At 34.8% G+C, this 20108-nt stretch overlaps 1 protein-coding gene across 10 annotated transcripts in view; it reads right to left on the bottom strand.

The window, feature by feature from the left end:
- ARB2A (ARB2 cotranscriptional regulator A) overlaps positions 1 to 20108 on the bottom strand; it is a 433966-nt gene that overhangs the window by 196283 nt on the left and 217575 nt on the right. For all 10 annotated transcript variants that reach the window (XM_086717888.1, XM_086717906.1, XM_086717908.1 and 7 more), the window contains one exon: positions 1603 to 1722. In XM_086717888.1, coding sequence (XP_086574014.1) covers positions 1603 to 1722 — 120 coding nt within the window. The remainder of the gene's footprint in view (positions 1 to 1602; positions 1723 to 20108) is intronic.

Raw genomic sequence — 20108 nt, 5'->3', positions numbered from 1 at the left:
TTATATTAAACTGGAACAAAAGTGGAGAAATATCCACCAGTGTGTGACAAGAAGGATAGGCAAAATAGGACGGACACACTGGTCATCTGTTACGCTGGCATCTTAAGTTCATTTGGAGAACTGTCTAATATTCACTTAAATTCCAAATTTGATGTATAAACGGGTTTTTTTTAAACTGTCTTAAAGCAATAAATGGGAATTTATGTTTTACATTAATCTGGAATTTGGTTAGTCTTGCAGGCTTCCAGATATACTTTAAGTTACTCTAAAAGCCAATGAAATTTCACGTTTTAAGTAATTTAATGGCTTACAAAGAAAACCTAGGGTGTATATATATATATATATATATATATATATATATATATATATATATGGTATATGCATACGTGTGTGTGTGTGTCTATATAGATCTCTATCTGTAGGGTCTAGAGACAACTATTGGAAAGACAACATCATCACAGTTTTATGTTAACAAACTAACCTAAAATATCCATTATATATTAAAATAAACACAGCAGAATTAAAAGAACTTGAAAATAATTTCTAAAAAGTGAAATCTATTTAATAAATAAAAGATGTAACTTATTTATTGATCTTAAGAAAGCATAAGCATTTGAGAATTTAGGTCGGCTAAAGTATTCCCAGGTGTCACCACCAGTTTTATATCTAAATCAGGTGGGTAAGCATTAAGGTTTGAGGAGGATAAAAAGGCCACAAAAGTATATTTAATTTCCACAACAAACAGAAAAACACACCAAAGTGTAGGAACATAAAAGTTAGACAACCAATGCTGTGTCTGCCTTGGATGTCCACATTAGACTATTTGGATTTAAAATTATTACATGCACTGTTATCAAATTAATCATTTTATTACAGGAGCACTTGTACCTCTCTGTAACCTAAAGTTTATGGACATGGAGGCACAAATTCTTCACTAGAGCCTTTTTGGTATTAAATATATCCCCTTAACCATTCATACTGGCACATGGTGTGGTACTTAAAACATTGCAAATAATACAAAATTTTTGAATCTTGATAATTTTTCCTATAATGTACACAATCTTAACTCCAAGAATCAGATTACTTTGAAACGTAAAGATTTTTATGGCCAAACCATGAATTTCACTTAGTAGATTAATGAAATCTTTCTGATAGTTTTAATACTAACTCTATGAATTCTTATCAAGTATCAAGTACTAAGTTGTAGAGATAAAAGTTAAAGATAAACAAAATATTCTCAAATATTCAATAGGTCTCTTTATATTTCTAACAGTTTACACATAAAATAAGCTTCAATCGTGTACACATAAAACATGAAACATAAGTATCATAAGAGGTATGAAAATGGTCTATAATATAAAAATTAAGAAGTAACATGGGAATAAGGAATAGGCAAAAAGCCTTCTGGTTAGTACTGAAATGCTCTGCCACAATAAAATAAGTAAGCATACTCTTTTTAAACATTATAAAATTACCACTCCAAATACTTTGTTTTCATCCTTTATAAAGTAATTTAAAGTAATGATATCAATTAGAAGTGAGTGGGGGGGATAAGACCGTGAAGAGTTTGGGAATTAAAAACAGAGTTAAATGTGCACTCACCAGTTCAACAAAAGCAAGTCCTCCATAACTGTGAGCAACAAAAAACACATTCTCAGCTGCAGACTGGGCTATGAAATGGTCCCAAACATAGACTGCATGTTCTTCAGGAGAACCATTTTCCTATAAAGAAAACAAATGTCATATATTATGTACTGTATATAATTATTATCGTAGTAATAAAAAATTAAATTATATGCTTGCTTACATAGCCCAAGAAATAAGATGGTTATAGCTCATTGAGAATAATATCAACTCAAAAGAACTACCACTGAAAATTCAAATTAGAGGATAAAATATTAGTAATTACTGCTAAGCTTAATTGCTACCATAATCTTCAGAAACAAAATATTTAAAATAACCACATTTTGAGGGGAAATTACATTCTGGATATACCTGAGATATTAAGATATACATTAGAATTGAATAGCAGAAAGTTACAGTGGTCTTACAATAGAAGGGTGTTAACTAAAAAATTCAGTTATATTTCTACATTTATATCTGAAAATATTTCTGCTATACATAAATCTAATTTTTTTAATTTATAAACTTCTAAGTATTTCTGTAAGCAGAAAATTACTAACAAGTATTCTCTATTTAAATTATTTAAAAATACTCTTTTTTATAAAAGTGCTTTCCATACATATTTTATTTCTAGAACTAGGAGAAATCTAAACATATAAACCCTGAGACTTGTATATTTCTCCTAACTTGCTAAACCCTAGTATATGCCTATTGCTATAATTCCAAAAGTTCTATAATAATTTCATTTTGTTGTATTTATTTTGATAGTTGGTACATGTTGCAATTAAAGTTTAACCTGGATAATGTGACAAAAGAAAAAAAAAAAAAACCAAAGAGCTAAATAACACTGATCAAAATACAAACTGATAAAAACTAAGGCAGATCATGAAAATGTTTTGTACAAATAGTTGTTTGAAGCTTTAACACCAAAGAGTAAATTCCCTAAAACTGTCCTGATACTAGGCAATGAAAACAATTTATTTACATTTTCCAGCTTAGAAATTTTATAATATCTTATTAAGGTCCACAATATGATTTCCCTTGCCACCTAGAAGCTATTGTTCCCTGATGTCTATCTGTGACCTAAATTTCTCTTCAAAGCTCCAAACCCATATATGCAAGTGCTTGATGGTCTTTTCCTTATGGATGTCCCACAGATACTTCAAATTCAACCAATTCAACTACAAACTGCATGTGACATTCCATCTACAAACCTATGTCACTGTCTTTGCTCCCCACCTCCAGTCAAAATCTGAGCATCTTTTATCTCTCTCTGGCTCAAACTCCACATATATATTCAATCATTAAAATCCCATTGATTTTCTCTCCAACTGTATCCTAAATGCATCCACTTCTCTCTTTTCTCATTTCCTCTGGCTTAGCTCAAACCACCATCATTTCACAAGTGGATGACTGCAATGGTCTCCAGTCCATTTTTACTACTTTTACTATTGCCTATTTAAATGCTCTAATCTGCAGTAAGAACAACCTTTTAAAAATGCAAATATGAGAATGTTGCCATGTTACTCACCCCCTGTTTATTGGACACTTTAAAACTGATTCATTGCCCTCAGGATCAAATTCAAACTCTGTGCGACACCGAAGGCCTTTCATAATCTGCTTCTGTCTTCAACTGCATCTCTTAAAATTGCTCTGCAATATAAGGTGACCAAAAGACCCCCTTTTCCCTCAGTGAGAGACCATATAGAACATTGTCTGTGTTCCAATTTCAGGGAACAACTTCCTAATTGTAGCAAACTTTGTTTTCTCTGGGCTATATCCTTCATTTGGAAAGTAACTCCTGAGCTCTGCCCTCATTTCACCCACCATCGTCACCTGCATAATTTCTACTTGTTTTTCAAAATCAAACAAGACATCACCTTCTATCAAAAGTCTTCCCTATCACTCCCAAGGCTAGGTAATGTCTTACAATGATATCTTGTGCATGGTGCTATAATTGCATTGAATAATTTGCATTGTAATTGCTTATTAGATTATCAAAGTCTTGAGGCCAATAGCTACGTCTTGTTCACTGAATCTTAGTGTAATAAATAAATAATGAAAATACAACACATAGCTTCACAATGATTGCTCACAATCTTCAGTCATATACTAAAATACAAATATAGTTTCAAAGATATTTACTGGTAATATGCATATTAAATTATCCACATTTAATGTATATAAAATAAATAAAAGAATAATAATTGGAAATAAATCTATGTAGGGCATTTTGGCTTTAATAATTTAGCATTCATTAGTTTAAAAAGTAGAAAATGTTTATCATAAAAATCAGCATAGTGGTTAGGTCTAAGGAAAAGAGACAGAGTTGTAAACAGGAAATAGACTTCTAGTGGCTAGCAGTATTTCATTTCTTGACTGGAGTGGTAGTTACACAGGTGTATTCTTTACAGTTATAGTTAAACTGAGTAATACGAACTTAGCACTTTTCTGTATATGTATGTAGAGTGACCATAGAATTTACTATACAAATCTCTGAGAATGAAGAAAGGTATCATTAGGTCCTGAATGAGAGAACAGGTCTAAATTGGCACTATTCAGAGAAAACACAAATACCTGGTCACCCTAACTATATTTTACAATGAAAGAAATGTAAAAATAAAACAGGAAGAAAGATAATAGAGGTTCTGCTGACTGTTGGCAGAACTAACAATCTTACATAGCTGTGATGGCTCTAAACACCCTTTATATGGAGAGAATAAAAACATATAGGAGATTAACTGTCTCCTTAGGCTTTGTGCTGGAAATGGAGGTGTAAGGATGATAAGAAGTAAGCCATGATTCTGGTCTTTAATGTGTCTGCAATTTCATAAGGCTGTTAACACATAAAGATAAAAGAGGCAGTAGTGTGTGAGGAGCAGTACTTTCTCTATTCCTGGCAGAGTGTCTTGACATCCAGTCTAGTAGACCCATTATAAATCCATACAATGTGACCTTGGTGAGGTCTTCCATGCTTTCTTCCCACAGTCACCAACTCTTCCTTTACACTGTTGAGATCCTATCTGTCCCATCCTTTCCATTCCCACCTCAGTTTGAATCCTCTTACAAGATTCCCAACTATTCTCATTTCATCTAGTTTTTCCCTTTACTGTGTTGCCAGATCAAGTCGTCCTGAAATCTGGCCCTGATCAACCATTTTCCAGTCTGAAAAAGTAAATTTACTGAAAAAGTAATCCACAGGTTCCCAAAATACCTGGAACTCTTAGCCAACATCTTCTCTAACCCAGTCTTTCAAGACTTTCTTCCTATTATTTCTAGGGACGTTGTACTCATGCTCCAGGAAAATTTGGATTATACTTTAATACAAATGGTATCAACTTACAGCGGTTAGACTTAATGTTTTTTTGACTTTTTGATGGTGTGAAAGCAATACGCCTTCAGTAAAAACTGCACTGTGAATTTTGACCTTTTCCTAGGCTAGTGATATGCTGTACAATATGGAGCTAGGTGGTGGTAATGAGCCACAGCTCAGGCAGCCACGTGATCATGAGGGTGAACAACCAATATACTTACAACCATTCCACATACAACCTTTCTACTTTTCACTTTCAGTACAGTATTCAATAAATTGCACGAGATATTTAACACTTTATTAGAAAATAGACTTTGTGTTAGATGATTTAGCCCAACTGTAGGCTAAGTGAGTGTTCTGAACATGTTTAAAGTAGGCAAGGCTAACATACAATGTTAAGTAGTTTCGTGCATTTAATGCCTTTTTGATTTATGACATTTTCAACTTACAACAGGGTTTATTGAGATGGAATTCCACTGTATGTCAAGGAAGAGCTGTGGTCTGAAAACCTTAGACAAAAGTCTCATGAAATTCAGTCTGGGATCTCATGAAGCAGCTCATATTAGGCAAAACTTAAAAGATATAGAACATGTCCAGGGTAGCAGTTCAGTAATTCACATATGAGGTAATAAAGACTATAATACTTCTCGGGGTGATAGCAGAATAAATGGAAAGGAAGGGATGGAATGAGTCATTACAAAGGAAGAATCAGCAAAATTTGTGACTCATAGGATATGAGGGAAACTGCCAACCAGGCCCAAATGACCCATCCATGATTAAAGGAGAGCTAAGAACCAACAGTTCTTTCCACCATTCACAAATAAGACTATGATTTTCAGAGATTAGTATCACAGCTGAGTCTTTCCCTCCATCTCTATGGAGATAATATCTGTTAATAGTGGCCTGTCAGCAGGAAGAAAAAGAAACCTCAAGTATCCAAGTGCCCCAAGTGCTTAAATGTTTTTAACCTGATTCTAAGGTTATCAAATGACTCTTCAGCTTTAGATTTTAAAACCAAATCTTCTAAAAAGTGAGACCCAAGTGAAAAAATGTCTATAACACCCAGTTAAGGGGGCCATCTATACTCACAACTAAACAATTACACAAGACTATTCTGGGCCACACTTGACATCTATTGATCCAAAAATGATACAGGGTAGGAGTCACAGTTTGCCAGCAGGGTAGCACCAGCCATTCCTTTTAAGTGGGAGTCTTGCAGAAGCTCCTGTAACAGATCAGATGGCCTTCCAGGAGTTACTGTCTTGGGACCATGGAATACTAGTTTGGAAATGAGGGAATCAGACTCACTTTAGGCAGATGCAAGAGTTATCCCTGCCTTGAAAGTCTTATACCACATAGAAGCTAATACCTCTTGCAACAACTCCATAGGCATCACTTCAGGATCCCTGGCTGCAAGGGACATGCCCAATTACAGAAGTTACTACTCTCAGGGAAGATCAAAGCTTGGTATTTGTAATTCCTTCTAATCCAGAAGCAGTTTACCAATCAGGGGTCATTTTCTACTGTAGGCAATGTGCCCTAGCAACTAGCCACTTACAGTGGATGCTACTATGATATGCTTCCCAGAATCCCCTCTCTGAGGCAACTTACACCCAATGACTGGTCAAAATGACATGGATCTGTAAAAGCTCTATCTCTTGCCTCAAGGCAAGACATCTCTGAAAAGCCATACTAGATCTAGAGATCACCAGTGGAGTCAGATGAGGCCTTTGTTGTGATTGTACTGTGATTCAACTTCTTCAGCCAAATTCTATTTTTTAAACTCCACTACAGGTACTGATTCCAAGAGAACTCCCCAACAAAATGCCTGCATGCACCTTCAGAATCTGTTTCTGGGAAACCCAACTTAAGATACCAACTTATCAGGCTTTAAAGGATATAGAGCTAGAAAGTTACCTGAAGATCAGATTCTCATGTAGAAGGGGAAAAGATTTTGCTAACCTTTGACCCACAAAATCTTACAAGAAATATATGGAAAATACACATCTTTTTACATGCATTATTATCCTGCCTATGTTTAAAACTACAGCAAAATATTATTGTTGGTCCAACTTTACCTGTCACCTCTACTATTAGCCATGGTAGCTTAAACTGAATCCTATATTATTTCATTGGTTCTTCTCTATCCAGCTATTTCTTTAATCTGTCATTGTCACTTTCCCTTCCTTCTAGAATATTAGCAATTTGATTCTCTTTTGGATACAAACTATAATGCAAGGCATGCTATAGGTATTTAATAAATAACTAACAATATTGTTGACAAAATGTTATGAAGACTGTTTCAAAACCAAGACAATGGAGTACTTACACTCCATTTCAGGAATCTTCAATGTGGCAAAGATTGATGTTCAAAGATGTTCATCACAGTCTCATTTATAAAAGCAAAAATCTGGATAATTCTTAAAATGTCCAATAATGCAAAAATAAAGATTTAAGTAAATTATAGTTTATCTAAGGAAATATTATGTAGCTATTCAATGAGTTTATAAAGTAATACGTGCAGTTTACCTAATACAGGGCATAATTTTCACTATATAAAAAGGGTTGAAAAAGACTAGAAGAAATCAAAAATATGAAAAGCAGCTGAGCTGCCTATGGATGGTGGAATTATGAGTATTTTCTATTTTTAGATTCTTTACATTTCTCTAAACTTTCAAAAATTCTTACAAAGTACATTATTTTTGTGATAAAACAAGTGGATAGCAAAGAAATTTAGAAATTCTACTGAATGAGTACTGTTGGCTTATTAGGGGGAATCACCATCTGAGCAGGGTCTTTATACCTTCATATCTAAAAATTCGAATATCTGGTCTGAAACCACCACACATTCACAAGCAGCAAACCAGAAGAGTTATGTCAAACAGGTTTAAGAGTAAGCAATGATAGTTGAAGTTTGAGAGTAACTAAAGAAATGAAAAAAAAAAAAAACCCACAAAAAATTACAAGAGTATGTACAATGCAATAGCCTGAAACTACTGTAATTGAGCAAGATGGGAGCAGTACTGTAGATAAAGCACAATAACAGATAGGAGCAACAGTAATCTTGCATCATCAAAAACAAGTTAATGATATTATGTGAATTCCATTTTTCAAAGAACTAGCGACATACAATTAAGAACAGTTTTACTCAAAATATTATTTTATCAACAAATGGTGTTGGGAAAATTGGACAGCAACATGCAAAAGAATGAAACTGGACCACCTTCTTACACCATACACAAAAATAAAATCAAAATGGATGAAAGACCTAAATCTGAGACGGGAAATCATCAAAATCCTAGAGAGGAACACAGGCAGCAACCTTTTTGACATTGGCTGTAGCAACTTCTTACTAGACAACGTCTACAGAGGCAAGGGAAACAAAAGCAAACATGAACTATTAGGACTTTACCAAGATAAAAAGCTTCTGCACAGTGAAAGAAACAACAAAACTAAAAGGCAACCTACCAAATGGAAGAACATACTTGCAAATGACGTATCAGATAAAGGGGTTAGTATCCAAAATCTATAAAGAACGTATCAAACCCAACACCCCAAAAACATAATCTGGTTAAAAAATGGGCAGAAGACATGAATAGACATTTTTCAATGAAGACATCCAGAAAGCTAACAGACACATGAAAGATGCTCAACATCACGCATAATCAGGTAAATATAAATCAAAACTACGATGAGATATCACCTCACATCTGTCAGAATCTGTAAGATTAACAACACAGGAATGACAGATGTTGGCAAGGATGCAGACAAAGGGGAACCCTCTTACATTGCTGGTGGGAATGAAAACTGGTGCAGCCATTCTGGACAACAGTATGGAGGTTTCTCAAAGTTAAAAATAGAACTACCCTACAACCCAGCAATTGCACTATTAGGTACTTACCCAAAGGATACAAAAATACTGATTCCAAGGGACACACCCACTCCAATGTTTATAGTAGCATTATCAACAATAGCCCAATTACAGAAAGAGTCCAAATGTCCATTGACTGATGAATGGATAAAGAAGTGGTTTATATATACAATGGAATATTACTCAACCTTCAAAAAGAATGAAATCTTGCCATTTGCAACGACATAGATGGAGCTACAGAGTATCATGCTAAGCAAAATAAGTCAGAGAAAGGCAAACACCATATGATTTCACCCGTATGTGGCATTTAAGAAATAAAACAGATGAACACGGGGTGGCGGGGGGCAGGGGGAGAGGCAAATCAGGAAACATACTCTTAACCATGGAGAAGAAAGTGAAGGTTACTGGACGGGATGGGTTAAATGGGTGATAGGTATTAAGGAGGGTACTTGAGATGAATACCATGTGTTACATGTAAGTGATGAGTCACTAAATTCTATACCTGAAACTAATATTACATTATATGTTAACTAACTGGAAATTAAAAATGTGAAGAAAAAATATCATTTTAAAAAACAGGTGATAAAGGAGATAAATCTTAGCTATAAAAAAGTTGGCTTTCATATGTAACTAGTTCCCAAAGCTTTCACAAAATTATAGCTTTTTACTATTCACTTTTCAAGAGAGTCAGATTCCTACCATTTTAAGACATAACAAATTCTGCCAAATATTTGTTGCCTCCTACAACAGGTAAGCACAATAATGGTAGCACAGGAAATAATAAACGGAGAGTGGCTTTTAATATGTATTTCTGACATATTACATTACTAAAATCCCAATTTTATACAAGTGGTGATTCCGTTCTAAGGTAAATTTGTGTCATTTCCAACTTGCAGCCCACATTTTGCCCACAAACATTACATATTTACAAATCATAATCTGAAGAATGTATATTACCAATAATATATTTTGAAACTAAACAGATTTCAAAAGGAAAAGACTTTCTTAATATGCTTCAATTACAGAAATGCAAACATACTAAATCTGCATTATAGGTTTCTTCATCATATCAGAGTTCATATGGTACTGAGTAACTTATAATTTTAGAATATGCAAACATACGAACCACATGAAAAGAAGTAAATCTATTAATTAGAGTCTGCTGGAGGCCGAATGCACAGGATATTTATACTGTGGAACTGGGCTGTACTCAGGTTGAATTTCCTGATGTACCCTTGCCATCATTTATTGTTAAATGCCAAACAGAAGTGATGCAGTAACCAAAGCCTTATCACATATGCCAGATTCTACTACCTAGGCATTGCAAAGTCTGCATTTATGATGGACTACCTGAGCTGATAACACATGGAATTATCTAAACAACATTTGCATATTTGTGTAATTATTTTCTAAGGTTAATTAGCTCCTGTAAAGCATTTCACCCTTTGAGACTGCTTACAGTGACAGGTTCACATATTTTCTGAACCATTGCCAAATTTGACAGATTTTTCTTCAGCTAACCTGTTGCTACAAAATTATAAAATGAATGCTCCTATAGTATATACTTTAAACTTATAATTCATTTTAAGAAAAGTAAAATGAAAGTTTATGAACTGAAGGTTTTTTACACGTCCAATTTTAAAATCAAAATGTCACGATTATTTTACTTCATGTAAATCTTTCTGTGTTTATACTGGTAAGCGTATCAACTAAGAAAATTATATATATTAAAATCTAGCATTTTTGACTTTAAACTAGCATATACCTATGTAACCACTTTCAGTTGAGTCACATACATACGCTCCTACCCCCAACAGCTGTCCTTAGTTCTATCACTGATTTGCTATTTACATGGAAGACATCAACTGGAGAAAGAACACTAATATAAAATCTATACCTTCTATACATTTTTTACGGCAAAATTTGCAAATCAAAGTTCTTTCTTTTAAAAAGCTAAGACTTTTCATTAGGTAAAATGTATCTCAATGAAATCTAGATGGAGGCAGATAAGTCAAATGGATTTCTGAGGATGCAAAAATGTACATTACCATCTTTCATCCAACTCATCCACAAGTACAAAATGAAAGAAAATTAATATTTTTAGGAATTGGCTGGTTCAGTACTTTTCCAGAAGAAATGAAACACAAATACCATATGACCATAACCTAGAAAGGCATACACAAGGAACTTACATGCTTTAGCTTTAAACTTTTAGATGATTCTGTTAAGAACTTTGTATGTGAACATAGCATAAATTGTGCACTAGTACAGAATAAACGTAAAAACAGTTATGTATAAAATATATTTTACTTCAAAGATATATTTTAATTTTGATCCATTTAAATAGTTTGGATTAAAAATTTATCTTCATTTTGGCATATTTTAAATGTGTGATCTTTAAAAAAGTATGTATTTGTGTTTAACAGTGATTACAGGACTAGGGGTATATATAAATGCATAAAAACTAATGGTATAGCATACATATAATAAAAACAATTTTAAAAGTAAAGCACTTTTATTTTGTTTTTAAATATTAAGTTGATCCATATGGAGTTACCAACATTAGACATTTTTGACCTTAAAAAGTGGCAATTTCATACCATTCAATCTTAAATATAATGAAAATAGACAAAAGAATCTATAAGCTAGAGACATCTTGAAGCTATCAACTTTTGCTTGCCTTTTAGGTGTCCAGGTATTATTGACAGCTATCCATCTTAAAGACAGATTCAAGGCTATGTTACTTGTCAATATGGCTACCTTAATAAATTATAAATGGCTATGAACAGAATGAACATAACTGACAAAAGGATCAGTATTCAGAAGTGTATCAAAGATATTTGAACTTCACATATCTCAAGCTTAGCATGTCCAAAAGCAAAATCTGAATTGGTTTTCTGATCCCATTATCCGTTTTCTTTCAGTCTTTCTCATCTTGCTAAGTGGTACCTCCACCCCACCTTGTTGTTCAAGCCAAAAATATACAAGTGACCCTTGACCTTTTCCTCTTCCCCTGTCCTTCAATTTATCCAATTTCATTTATCCTCCAAAATGTTTCTAGAATCCGTAAACTTCTAATTTCCACTCTTACTATCCCAGCCCAAGGTATCACCATATCTTGACTAAGACATTAACCACTTGAACTGGCTATATGCTCTCCCTCATTTAATCTGACAATGACATTATGACATAGATGCTCTAAATATCCCAATTTCCAGAGAGTAATTAATTTTCTCAATGTGATACAACTTGCCAGACTGTAAGCTAACCTGTCTGGTTCTGGCATCTGCTAGGCTATACTAGCTAACCTTTTAAATCATATTGGGCTGACATGAACACTGTTTTTTTGTTTTGTTTGGTTTGGTTTTTACTCTGTTTCAATATAAAGTTTAAACAACAATTAACTATCAAGAAGTTAGTAAAACAAAAAAAAAACAGATAAGCAAATAATTATGATCCATTATTTATGGAAATGGTGTCAAATGCTTTGTGATTGAGCCATAATTACCCCAAAATATGGGTAACCTGGAACGGAAGGCAGATAGGGCTGTTAGGATTCCTAGATTCCAAAACTATGCTCTAAGCTCTTCCAATAAAGTAAACATTAATGATTCTATTCACTCTAATAAAATTTAGGCTTCCCTCTTAGTGCAACCTATAGTGCAATCATAATAATGCTTTTAAAGTACATATTGAGGCAGGCACAGATCTATATACTTTATAAATAGTAACTCACTTAATCCAGACAACAATTCTATGAAGTACGTACTATTATTATCTGTATAATCAGATGCACAGGCAAAGAATGATTAAGAAGCTTACTCAAGAAAATTGCTACTATATGGCAGAGCTAGAGTTCAAACCTAGGTAGTCTGACCATCCCCTCCCCCACCATATATGTAATCTCAATTCCTGTATACTGCATCATTGAAATACATTTAATATCCTTCCCTCTATGTAGGCATAACCAAAGCTACTGCTTTTTGTAGCAATGAACCAAATGGTTAAGAGCTTTTAAGAAAAAGGGACAAGAGTGTTGCTTATATAGGTAACACGTACTGTGGGCCAGGTTCATATGAAAAAAAGACTCTTTGTGAAGTGAAAAAGCTTATTTTCTGAAAGTTAAACATGTTCTTCTTTTCCTTGAATAGCTTCTGCCACCTTCTGAGAGAGAAATTGAACCTAGCTTAAGATCTATTATTAATTTTCTGCCATTTATTCATCTACAACAAAGAAAAAAGGCTAAGTGAAAGAAGCTAGACACAAAAGACTACATGTTATATGATTTGATTGATAGGAAATTCTAGAAAAGCCAAAACTGTAGTATTAAAATGTAAATTAGCAGTTGGCAGGGTCAAACAGACTGCCAAAGGACACATGAGAAAGGTTTTTGGGGTGATGCAAATGATTTTCTATCATGATGGTAGTGATAGTTACACAATGGTATACATTAATCAACCACAGCCAACTGTACACTTAAAGTTGGTACAATTTACAGTATATAAATTTTATCTCAATAAAGCTGACCAAAGGAAGAAAGAACAAGAAAAAAAGGTAAATCTTTTTCCTAAACAGAGGTGATCAAACCTATTATAAATAAAGTTTTACTGGAACAGAGCCATGTCCACTTGTTCATTATCTATGGCTGCTTTCTCTTACAACAGTGGAGTTTAGGAGTTGTGACAAAGTCCATATGGCCTGAAAGTTTAAATTAGTTACTCTCTAGTTTTTTAAGAAAGTTTATTGACCTCTTCTCTAAATACTTACGATCTAGTTGCAGCTTAGAACAGCAAATTAAACATCCATATCTGACAGCATTAACAACCCAAACCCCATAAAAACTATAGCAAAAGGTTTTTTTGTTTTTTGTTTTTTAAACAAAGACAAATCCACAAGGCCCAGGAAGAAATGAAGGAAGATTTTGGAAGATGGAGACCAGAAAGAATGGCAACCGATTTATCAGATCTAAGAAAGTCAAATCCCAAGTTGGCCATGAGAAAAGCTCACTGTCTAACTTCATTTATGATGCAAAATTCTCCAAAGCACAGAGATACATTTCTAAGTACCTTGGAACTGAAGGAAAGCAGATAGAAGAAAGAAAGACAAATACTGTGTGATCTCACTTATATGTGCAATCTTAAAAAAAAAAACAAAAACAAAAAAACCCCACACAAACACACACAAAAAAACCAAACTCATATAAAGGAGAATAAATTGATGGTTGCCAGGCATTGCAGGGTGGGGAAATGCGTGAAGGTGGTCAGAGGGTACAAACTCCCAGTTATAAGATGAATAAGTTTGGGGAACATAATGAACAGTATGATGACTACAGTTAATAAGACTATATCGTATGTTTAAAAGTTGCTAAAAGGGTAGATTTTAAAACTTCTCCCCACCAAAAAAAAAAAAAAAAGTACTGAGTGAGCTGATGAATGTGTTTATAGCTAACCTTACTGTGGTAATCATTTTGCAATGTATACACATATAAAGTCAACATGTTGCATACCTTAAACTTACATAATTGTTGTATCTCAATAAAGCTGGATAAAATTCCAACACTAAAAAAAAATTGGTAAGGGTGGGCATGGTGGAAAATTCCCAACAAGTAGACTACTCCTATTGCCTACAGTGAAGCTCAAACATTATAAAACCTACTAATACGCTTAGCGGTTCCAATTAGCTTTTTAATTACCACTAATAAACATTAACAGACAACCACACGTAATTAGACACCTGAAGAAAGGCTTTAATATAAAATATAGAGACCAGAATAGAAAAAAGCAATTTGGAAGAAACAAAGACTTTGATGAAAGAGGAAAATTTCAAAAACACTGCCATTAGCTTTAGAGAGATCACAGAAGATAATACATGCATAAAAGAAATGTACTATTAAAAAGAGATATTCAAAGAATAAAGAGTTCTTTCAAATTAAAAGCAAAACATCTGGAAAAAAATTTCAATAGAGGGGTTAGATGATTAAGTTAAGGGAATCTCCTAGAAGCAAAAGATATGAAAAATAGAAAAGCAGAAAGTCCAATGATAAGTCTAAGAGATTCATCGTTCCAAAATAGTTCTAGAAAGAAAAAGACAAAACGTAAGGGAAGAAATCAACAACAAAATATTTAAGAACATTTTTAGAACACTAGCTGATAGATTGTAAAGGCTGACAAAATACCCTGCATAATGGATGAATGAGATCTATATAGAGGCATACTAGTGTGAAATTTAGAACTCAGGAATGAAGAGAAGATTCTATAAGTTTCAAGAAAGAAAACTAAATGATTAGGATTCAGCACAATATTGGACTTTTCAATAGTAATTGGAGAATCAAGAGCATGATAAAAAATTTCTCCAAAATTCAAAAGGAAAATAATATCCAACTTATAATCCTATACCCAGCCAAAATATCATCAAATATAAATGTAAGATGAAAACCTTTTCAAACACACAAAGATGAAAAAAATAGTATCTCATTACTCTCTTCTAAAGAAACAACTAGAAGATGTGCTCCTTCAAAGTAAGAAATAAAATAAGAAAGATGAAGACATGAACTATAGGAAATAGAAGAAATAATACAAGAAAGTGACAAAGGGAGTCTTCAAAAGAAAATGATAAAGCAAGATTCCAGAATGATAGCTGTACATCAGATGCAGTGGGCAACCGGATCAGGAGGTAGTGGTGGGACTTATGAGGCAGATATGCTAAGGACTGTCATCACCATGGCCCCCACTAACACTTCATCATCATCCTAAGACATAATGACCCAACAGTTCAAACCTAGATTGCTATTTGTATTCGGCTTTTCCTAACCATATGTGGATGAGATTCTTGTCTCCTGTTTATGATCTGTTGTTGTTTCAGCTGAGGGCACTGAATATACCTCACAAAAGTATTGTGCTTTCACTAAACTACAAGCTAGAGGTAGATCATGGGAAGCTGAGAAATAGGAAATACAGAGCAGCACATTTCTTCTAGCCATTTTTATGCTGATTTTCTCTGCTACATGCTCCAACTATAGAAAGTAATGTTTTTCAAGACAACATTGTTCCTTGACTTTCCTGTAAAAGAGCTATTGTAAATGTTGAGGGAAGCTGAGGTCAGAGCACAATCCAAGTATCTGTTCAGCTTACCTTCTACTAAGGGCTTTCATTTACACTAACAATATTTTCCTATCTTTACATAACTGCATCTGTGCTTGCTGCTCAATATTTCCAGTTGAACAACACATTATTTATGAATACATACAGTAATGGTGGTAGTTTTACTGTAAGGTACGGCTCAGTACCCCAAACGCTGACCCCACGAAATTGAAGAACTCATCCCCCCATCTGCTTTGAGTGTTGATGGCTGACAGCTCTTGCAGCCAAGCACCTTTCTCCTGTTATTGATTTCCTGGGAAGGGAACCACCATATCCAAGATTATACCTCCTTCTTAGAGGGCAACTGCTTTGAATGGCTGGTTAGTGCTGGGGAATAAGGGCCTAGCTCCCTTGCCCCAGTTTGGGAGAACTATCTTTGCTCCCTTTGAAGACTAGCTATGATTCCTTCAATTCTCTAAAGGTGTTTATCCTGAGAATAATCCCCAGTAAATCTCCCACTGGCTCATTAGATCATTTTGCTCATCTTTCCATCAATCTGCTTCTAAGGGAATCTGATCTATGACAGTTGGTTCCAGTGTCTGGTCTTAAAAAGGTGACTCTAAGGTATAAATTTTGGAGATGAATTACCTGTCCACCGGCTAGCTGGCAACAAGACTTCAATGCCTGTAGTAGGTGGAATACTGACAAACCCTGGCATGCAGTAGCAGTGCAACCATTAAAAATTTTCAGCAATAATGAACTAGAAGTATATACTGGCAGAAAGGAATACACCAGCAGGTACATGCATTGGCATTGAAAAGTATATCATTATAAGGACTATAGGATTGGATGGTCATTTCCAAGGGCAATAGATGCTTTGTAAACAAAACAAAACAAGATAAAAGGCTGAGAGTGATTAATTAGCACAAGACTAACAGTGAAAGCCAGAGAATTTCCATAGCATCATGTAGAGATACTCTCACCTTCTGCAGCAGGAAGGCAACAGACACTAAGGACTAGGCCCAGTATTTTTATGATAGAAGTAGAGCTCGGGAGAAAGCTGGATTCTCAGATGTACAATACAGGGTTAGGGCCCTAATTCACAAGGAGTGGAACCCTGAGCCAAGGAGTGGAGGCATCTACATCTTATAAGTCCCCAGATTCCCCTGAACCTTCAAAGCTTACAGAAGTAGCCCATGCCTCTGTGTTAAAGGCTTGTGCATGCTTGAAGATGATGCAGAAGCTACTGCTTTTGCCAGACAACATGTGCTCCATTGACCCCCGCTCTCACTTCCACTTCTGGTCCTACGCCAATAACTGGGATTAAGTCATTGTATACCCTATCCAGGGAAGTGCTGGGTCTCCTAAGAGAGGAAAGGGACTACCCCATGAAGGAGTTGCAGGACTTAGTCTATACTTATAGGCAGGAGCAAAGGAGTGTATATGGGACTGAATTCTGAACATGCTGGATCAAGGAGGATACAACATTCAGTTGGATAAGGAGAGTTCATTGATACATAAGCACTGTTTCAGGATATAGGATTTAACATCTGTTTAAATTTTCTATTGCTGAAGTAACACAATGCCTCAAATTTAGTGGCTTAAAACAACACAAATGTATTATATCTCTGTATGTTGGAAGTCTGACATAGGTCACCCTGGGCTACAATCAAGGGGTCCTTTCTGAAGGTTTTAATGGAAAATCCATTTCCTTGCCTTTTCTAGCTTCCGGAGGCTGCCCCTTTGGCTTACAGCTTCCTTCTTCCATCTTAAAGTCAGCAGCCTTGTATCATTCTGACCATTCTTCCATAGTTATATCTCCTTTTCCACTCACACTTTTGCTTCCCTCTTCTACTTTTAAGAACTTGAATGATTATATCAGGCCCACCTAATTAATCTAGGACAAGCTCCCTATTTTGAGGTCCTTAATGTTAATCATATCTGCATTTTTTTTTTTTTTTTTGGCCATGTAAAATAACATACTCACAGGTTCTAGGGATTAGAATGTGGGCATCTTTGGAAGACACTATTCTGTCTACCACAACATCCTAGCAAGAACTCAGAGATTGTTATAATTCCTTGCAAAGTAACTCTTGGAAGCCTGAAGAAAGTAAAGACACACACTAAGTGAAGACCTTGTACCATGTGATCACTTACAAGAGAGGAACCACGACAGAAGAGGCAATAAACAACCGAGAAGACAGGAAGACTCAGCCAGTTTACGTCTGTCAGATTCTGATACTGGCTAACTTAGAGCTGGCACACTCAGTGCATGAATGGAGAAACCACAGTAGCAAAGACAGATGTGATGTATAGGCCCACAAGCATACATACAATTCACTTACCAAGGTTGATCTAGCTACTACCATCTAATGAATAACTCAGTACGGTGAGAAGCAAGAGAAATACCTTTGATTATGTGTGTGTGTGTGTGTGTGTGTGTGTGTGTGTGTGTGTGTGTGTGTGTGTATGTGTGTGTGTTGGGGAGGGGATAATGGTTAGAAGACTATTTTATAACCCTAAAGGTAATTAGCATTATGATAGCACATTGAAGACATGTCAAGCATTCCAGACAGCACGGTCTAGAACATTCTCTATAAACAAAATGGTACAGTCAGAAGCTAAGTATGACTCACAGGATCTATATCTGAATCTAAAGCTACAATTATGATATAGCAAAAACTCATGTCAACCTGTGCCATCAAGAAAAGGTTAAATTATTTTCAGTATGCATTACATACGTAGCACATTTTGTAGAAATTTGGGGGATGAAGGGAGGTAATTAGGGAAGCAGGGATTTCCTGGGGGTTCTGGAGAGCTTTTGTGCGGGGAGGACAAGTACTTTTAGGCATCGTGGATCAAATGTAAATGCCTATGATTTGATATCTCTGCTTTGTAAGATACGTTAACCAGATGATTTGTCTGTGATTATACTTGAAAAACAAGATGTGTAAACTGTCTCCAAAGAATTAATAATTTAAAAACTATGCAAATATTATTTACAATTGCCAGAGACAATATATTTATACACCCACACATATGCATGTTCGTTCTCTCTCTCTCAGACTTCAGTTCTTATCCAGACAGCGCTGTTTAACCAGCTTTGTCTTAGAGTGATTACTCTTTTGGATGCTCAAAATCCTCAGTTGTACATGAGAGGTTAGTCTGGGAAACCTTTAAAACTGTACCTTTTCCCAATAAAATAGAACAAAAACTTTGGGAACAAAGAGAATCTGGGTTGCTATCTCATAGGGTACAGAATAGGGAGGTCGAACAGATGTAAAGTAAAAAGCCTGGCAAACAGCATGCAACAAATGTTTTACCTGCAAGATATACTGCAAAAATGTAAGTTATTTATGTGCTTGCAATGGCTATTTACTGTTATAAATGAACTTCTTAAAACACCTTGAAAATATACTGATAAAAACTATATTAATTAAAACATATTGTAACTTACCTATTATAAAACCTAATTCATTCAAACAAATTTGGATATTCTAAATTTGTGAAAAATTTGAGCTGAAGTAGTATTTTAGTCTTTAATTTAATCTTAATTCTGGTGTAGTTAACATACTGTGCTTTTTAAGTTTCAGATACACAACACAGTGATTCAACAGTTCAATCCATTACGCAGTGCTCATAAGATGAGTGTACTCTTAACCCCCTACACCTATTTCACACATTACCCCATGCACCCGCCCGCCAGTAGCCATCTGTTTGTTCTCTACAATTAAGAGTTTGTTTTGTTGGTTTGTCTCTTTTTTCTCTCCCCTTGTTTTATTTCTTAAATTCCAAATATGAACAGCATCATATGGTATTTGTCTTTCTTTGGCTGGCTTATTTCACTTAGCATTATACTCTCTAGATCCACCCATGCTGTTTCAAATAGCAAGACTGAATTATTTTTAATGGCTGAATAATATTCCATCCATTGTACATGTATACCGCTTCTTCTCTATGCATTCATCTATCAATGGACACTTGTGCTGCTTCCATAATTTGGCTACTGTAAATGATGCTGCAGTAAACACAGAGCTGCATACATCTCTTTGAATTAGTGCCTTCATATACTTTAAGTAAATACTCTGTATTGCAATCAATGGATTGTAGGGTAGTTATATTGTTAAGTAGTGGCTGTGCCAGTTTGCATTCCCACCAACAGTGCACAAAGCTTTCTTTTTCTCCATACCCTTGCCAAAACTTGTTGTTTCTTGTGTTTTTG

Source organism: Puma concolor, chromosome A1 (genome assembly GCF_028749965.1).
Source record: "Puma concolor isolate L17-30 chromosome A1, mPumCon1.1.hap2, whole genome shotgun sequence".
NCBI classification, from domain to species: Eukaryota; Metazoa; Chordata; class Mammalia; order Carnivora; family Felidae; genus Puma; species Puma concolor.
The sequence above is the reverse complement of the archived record's forward strand: the minus strand, read 5'-3'. Positions and strand labels throughout refer to the sequence as shown.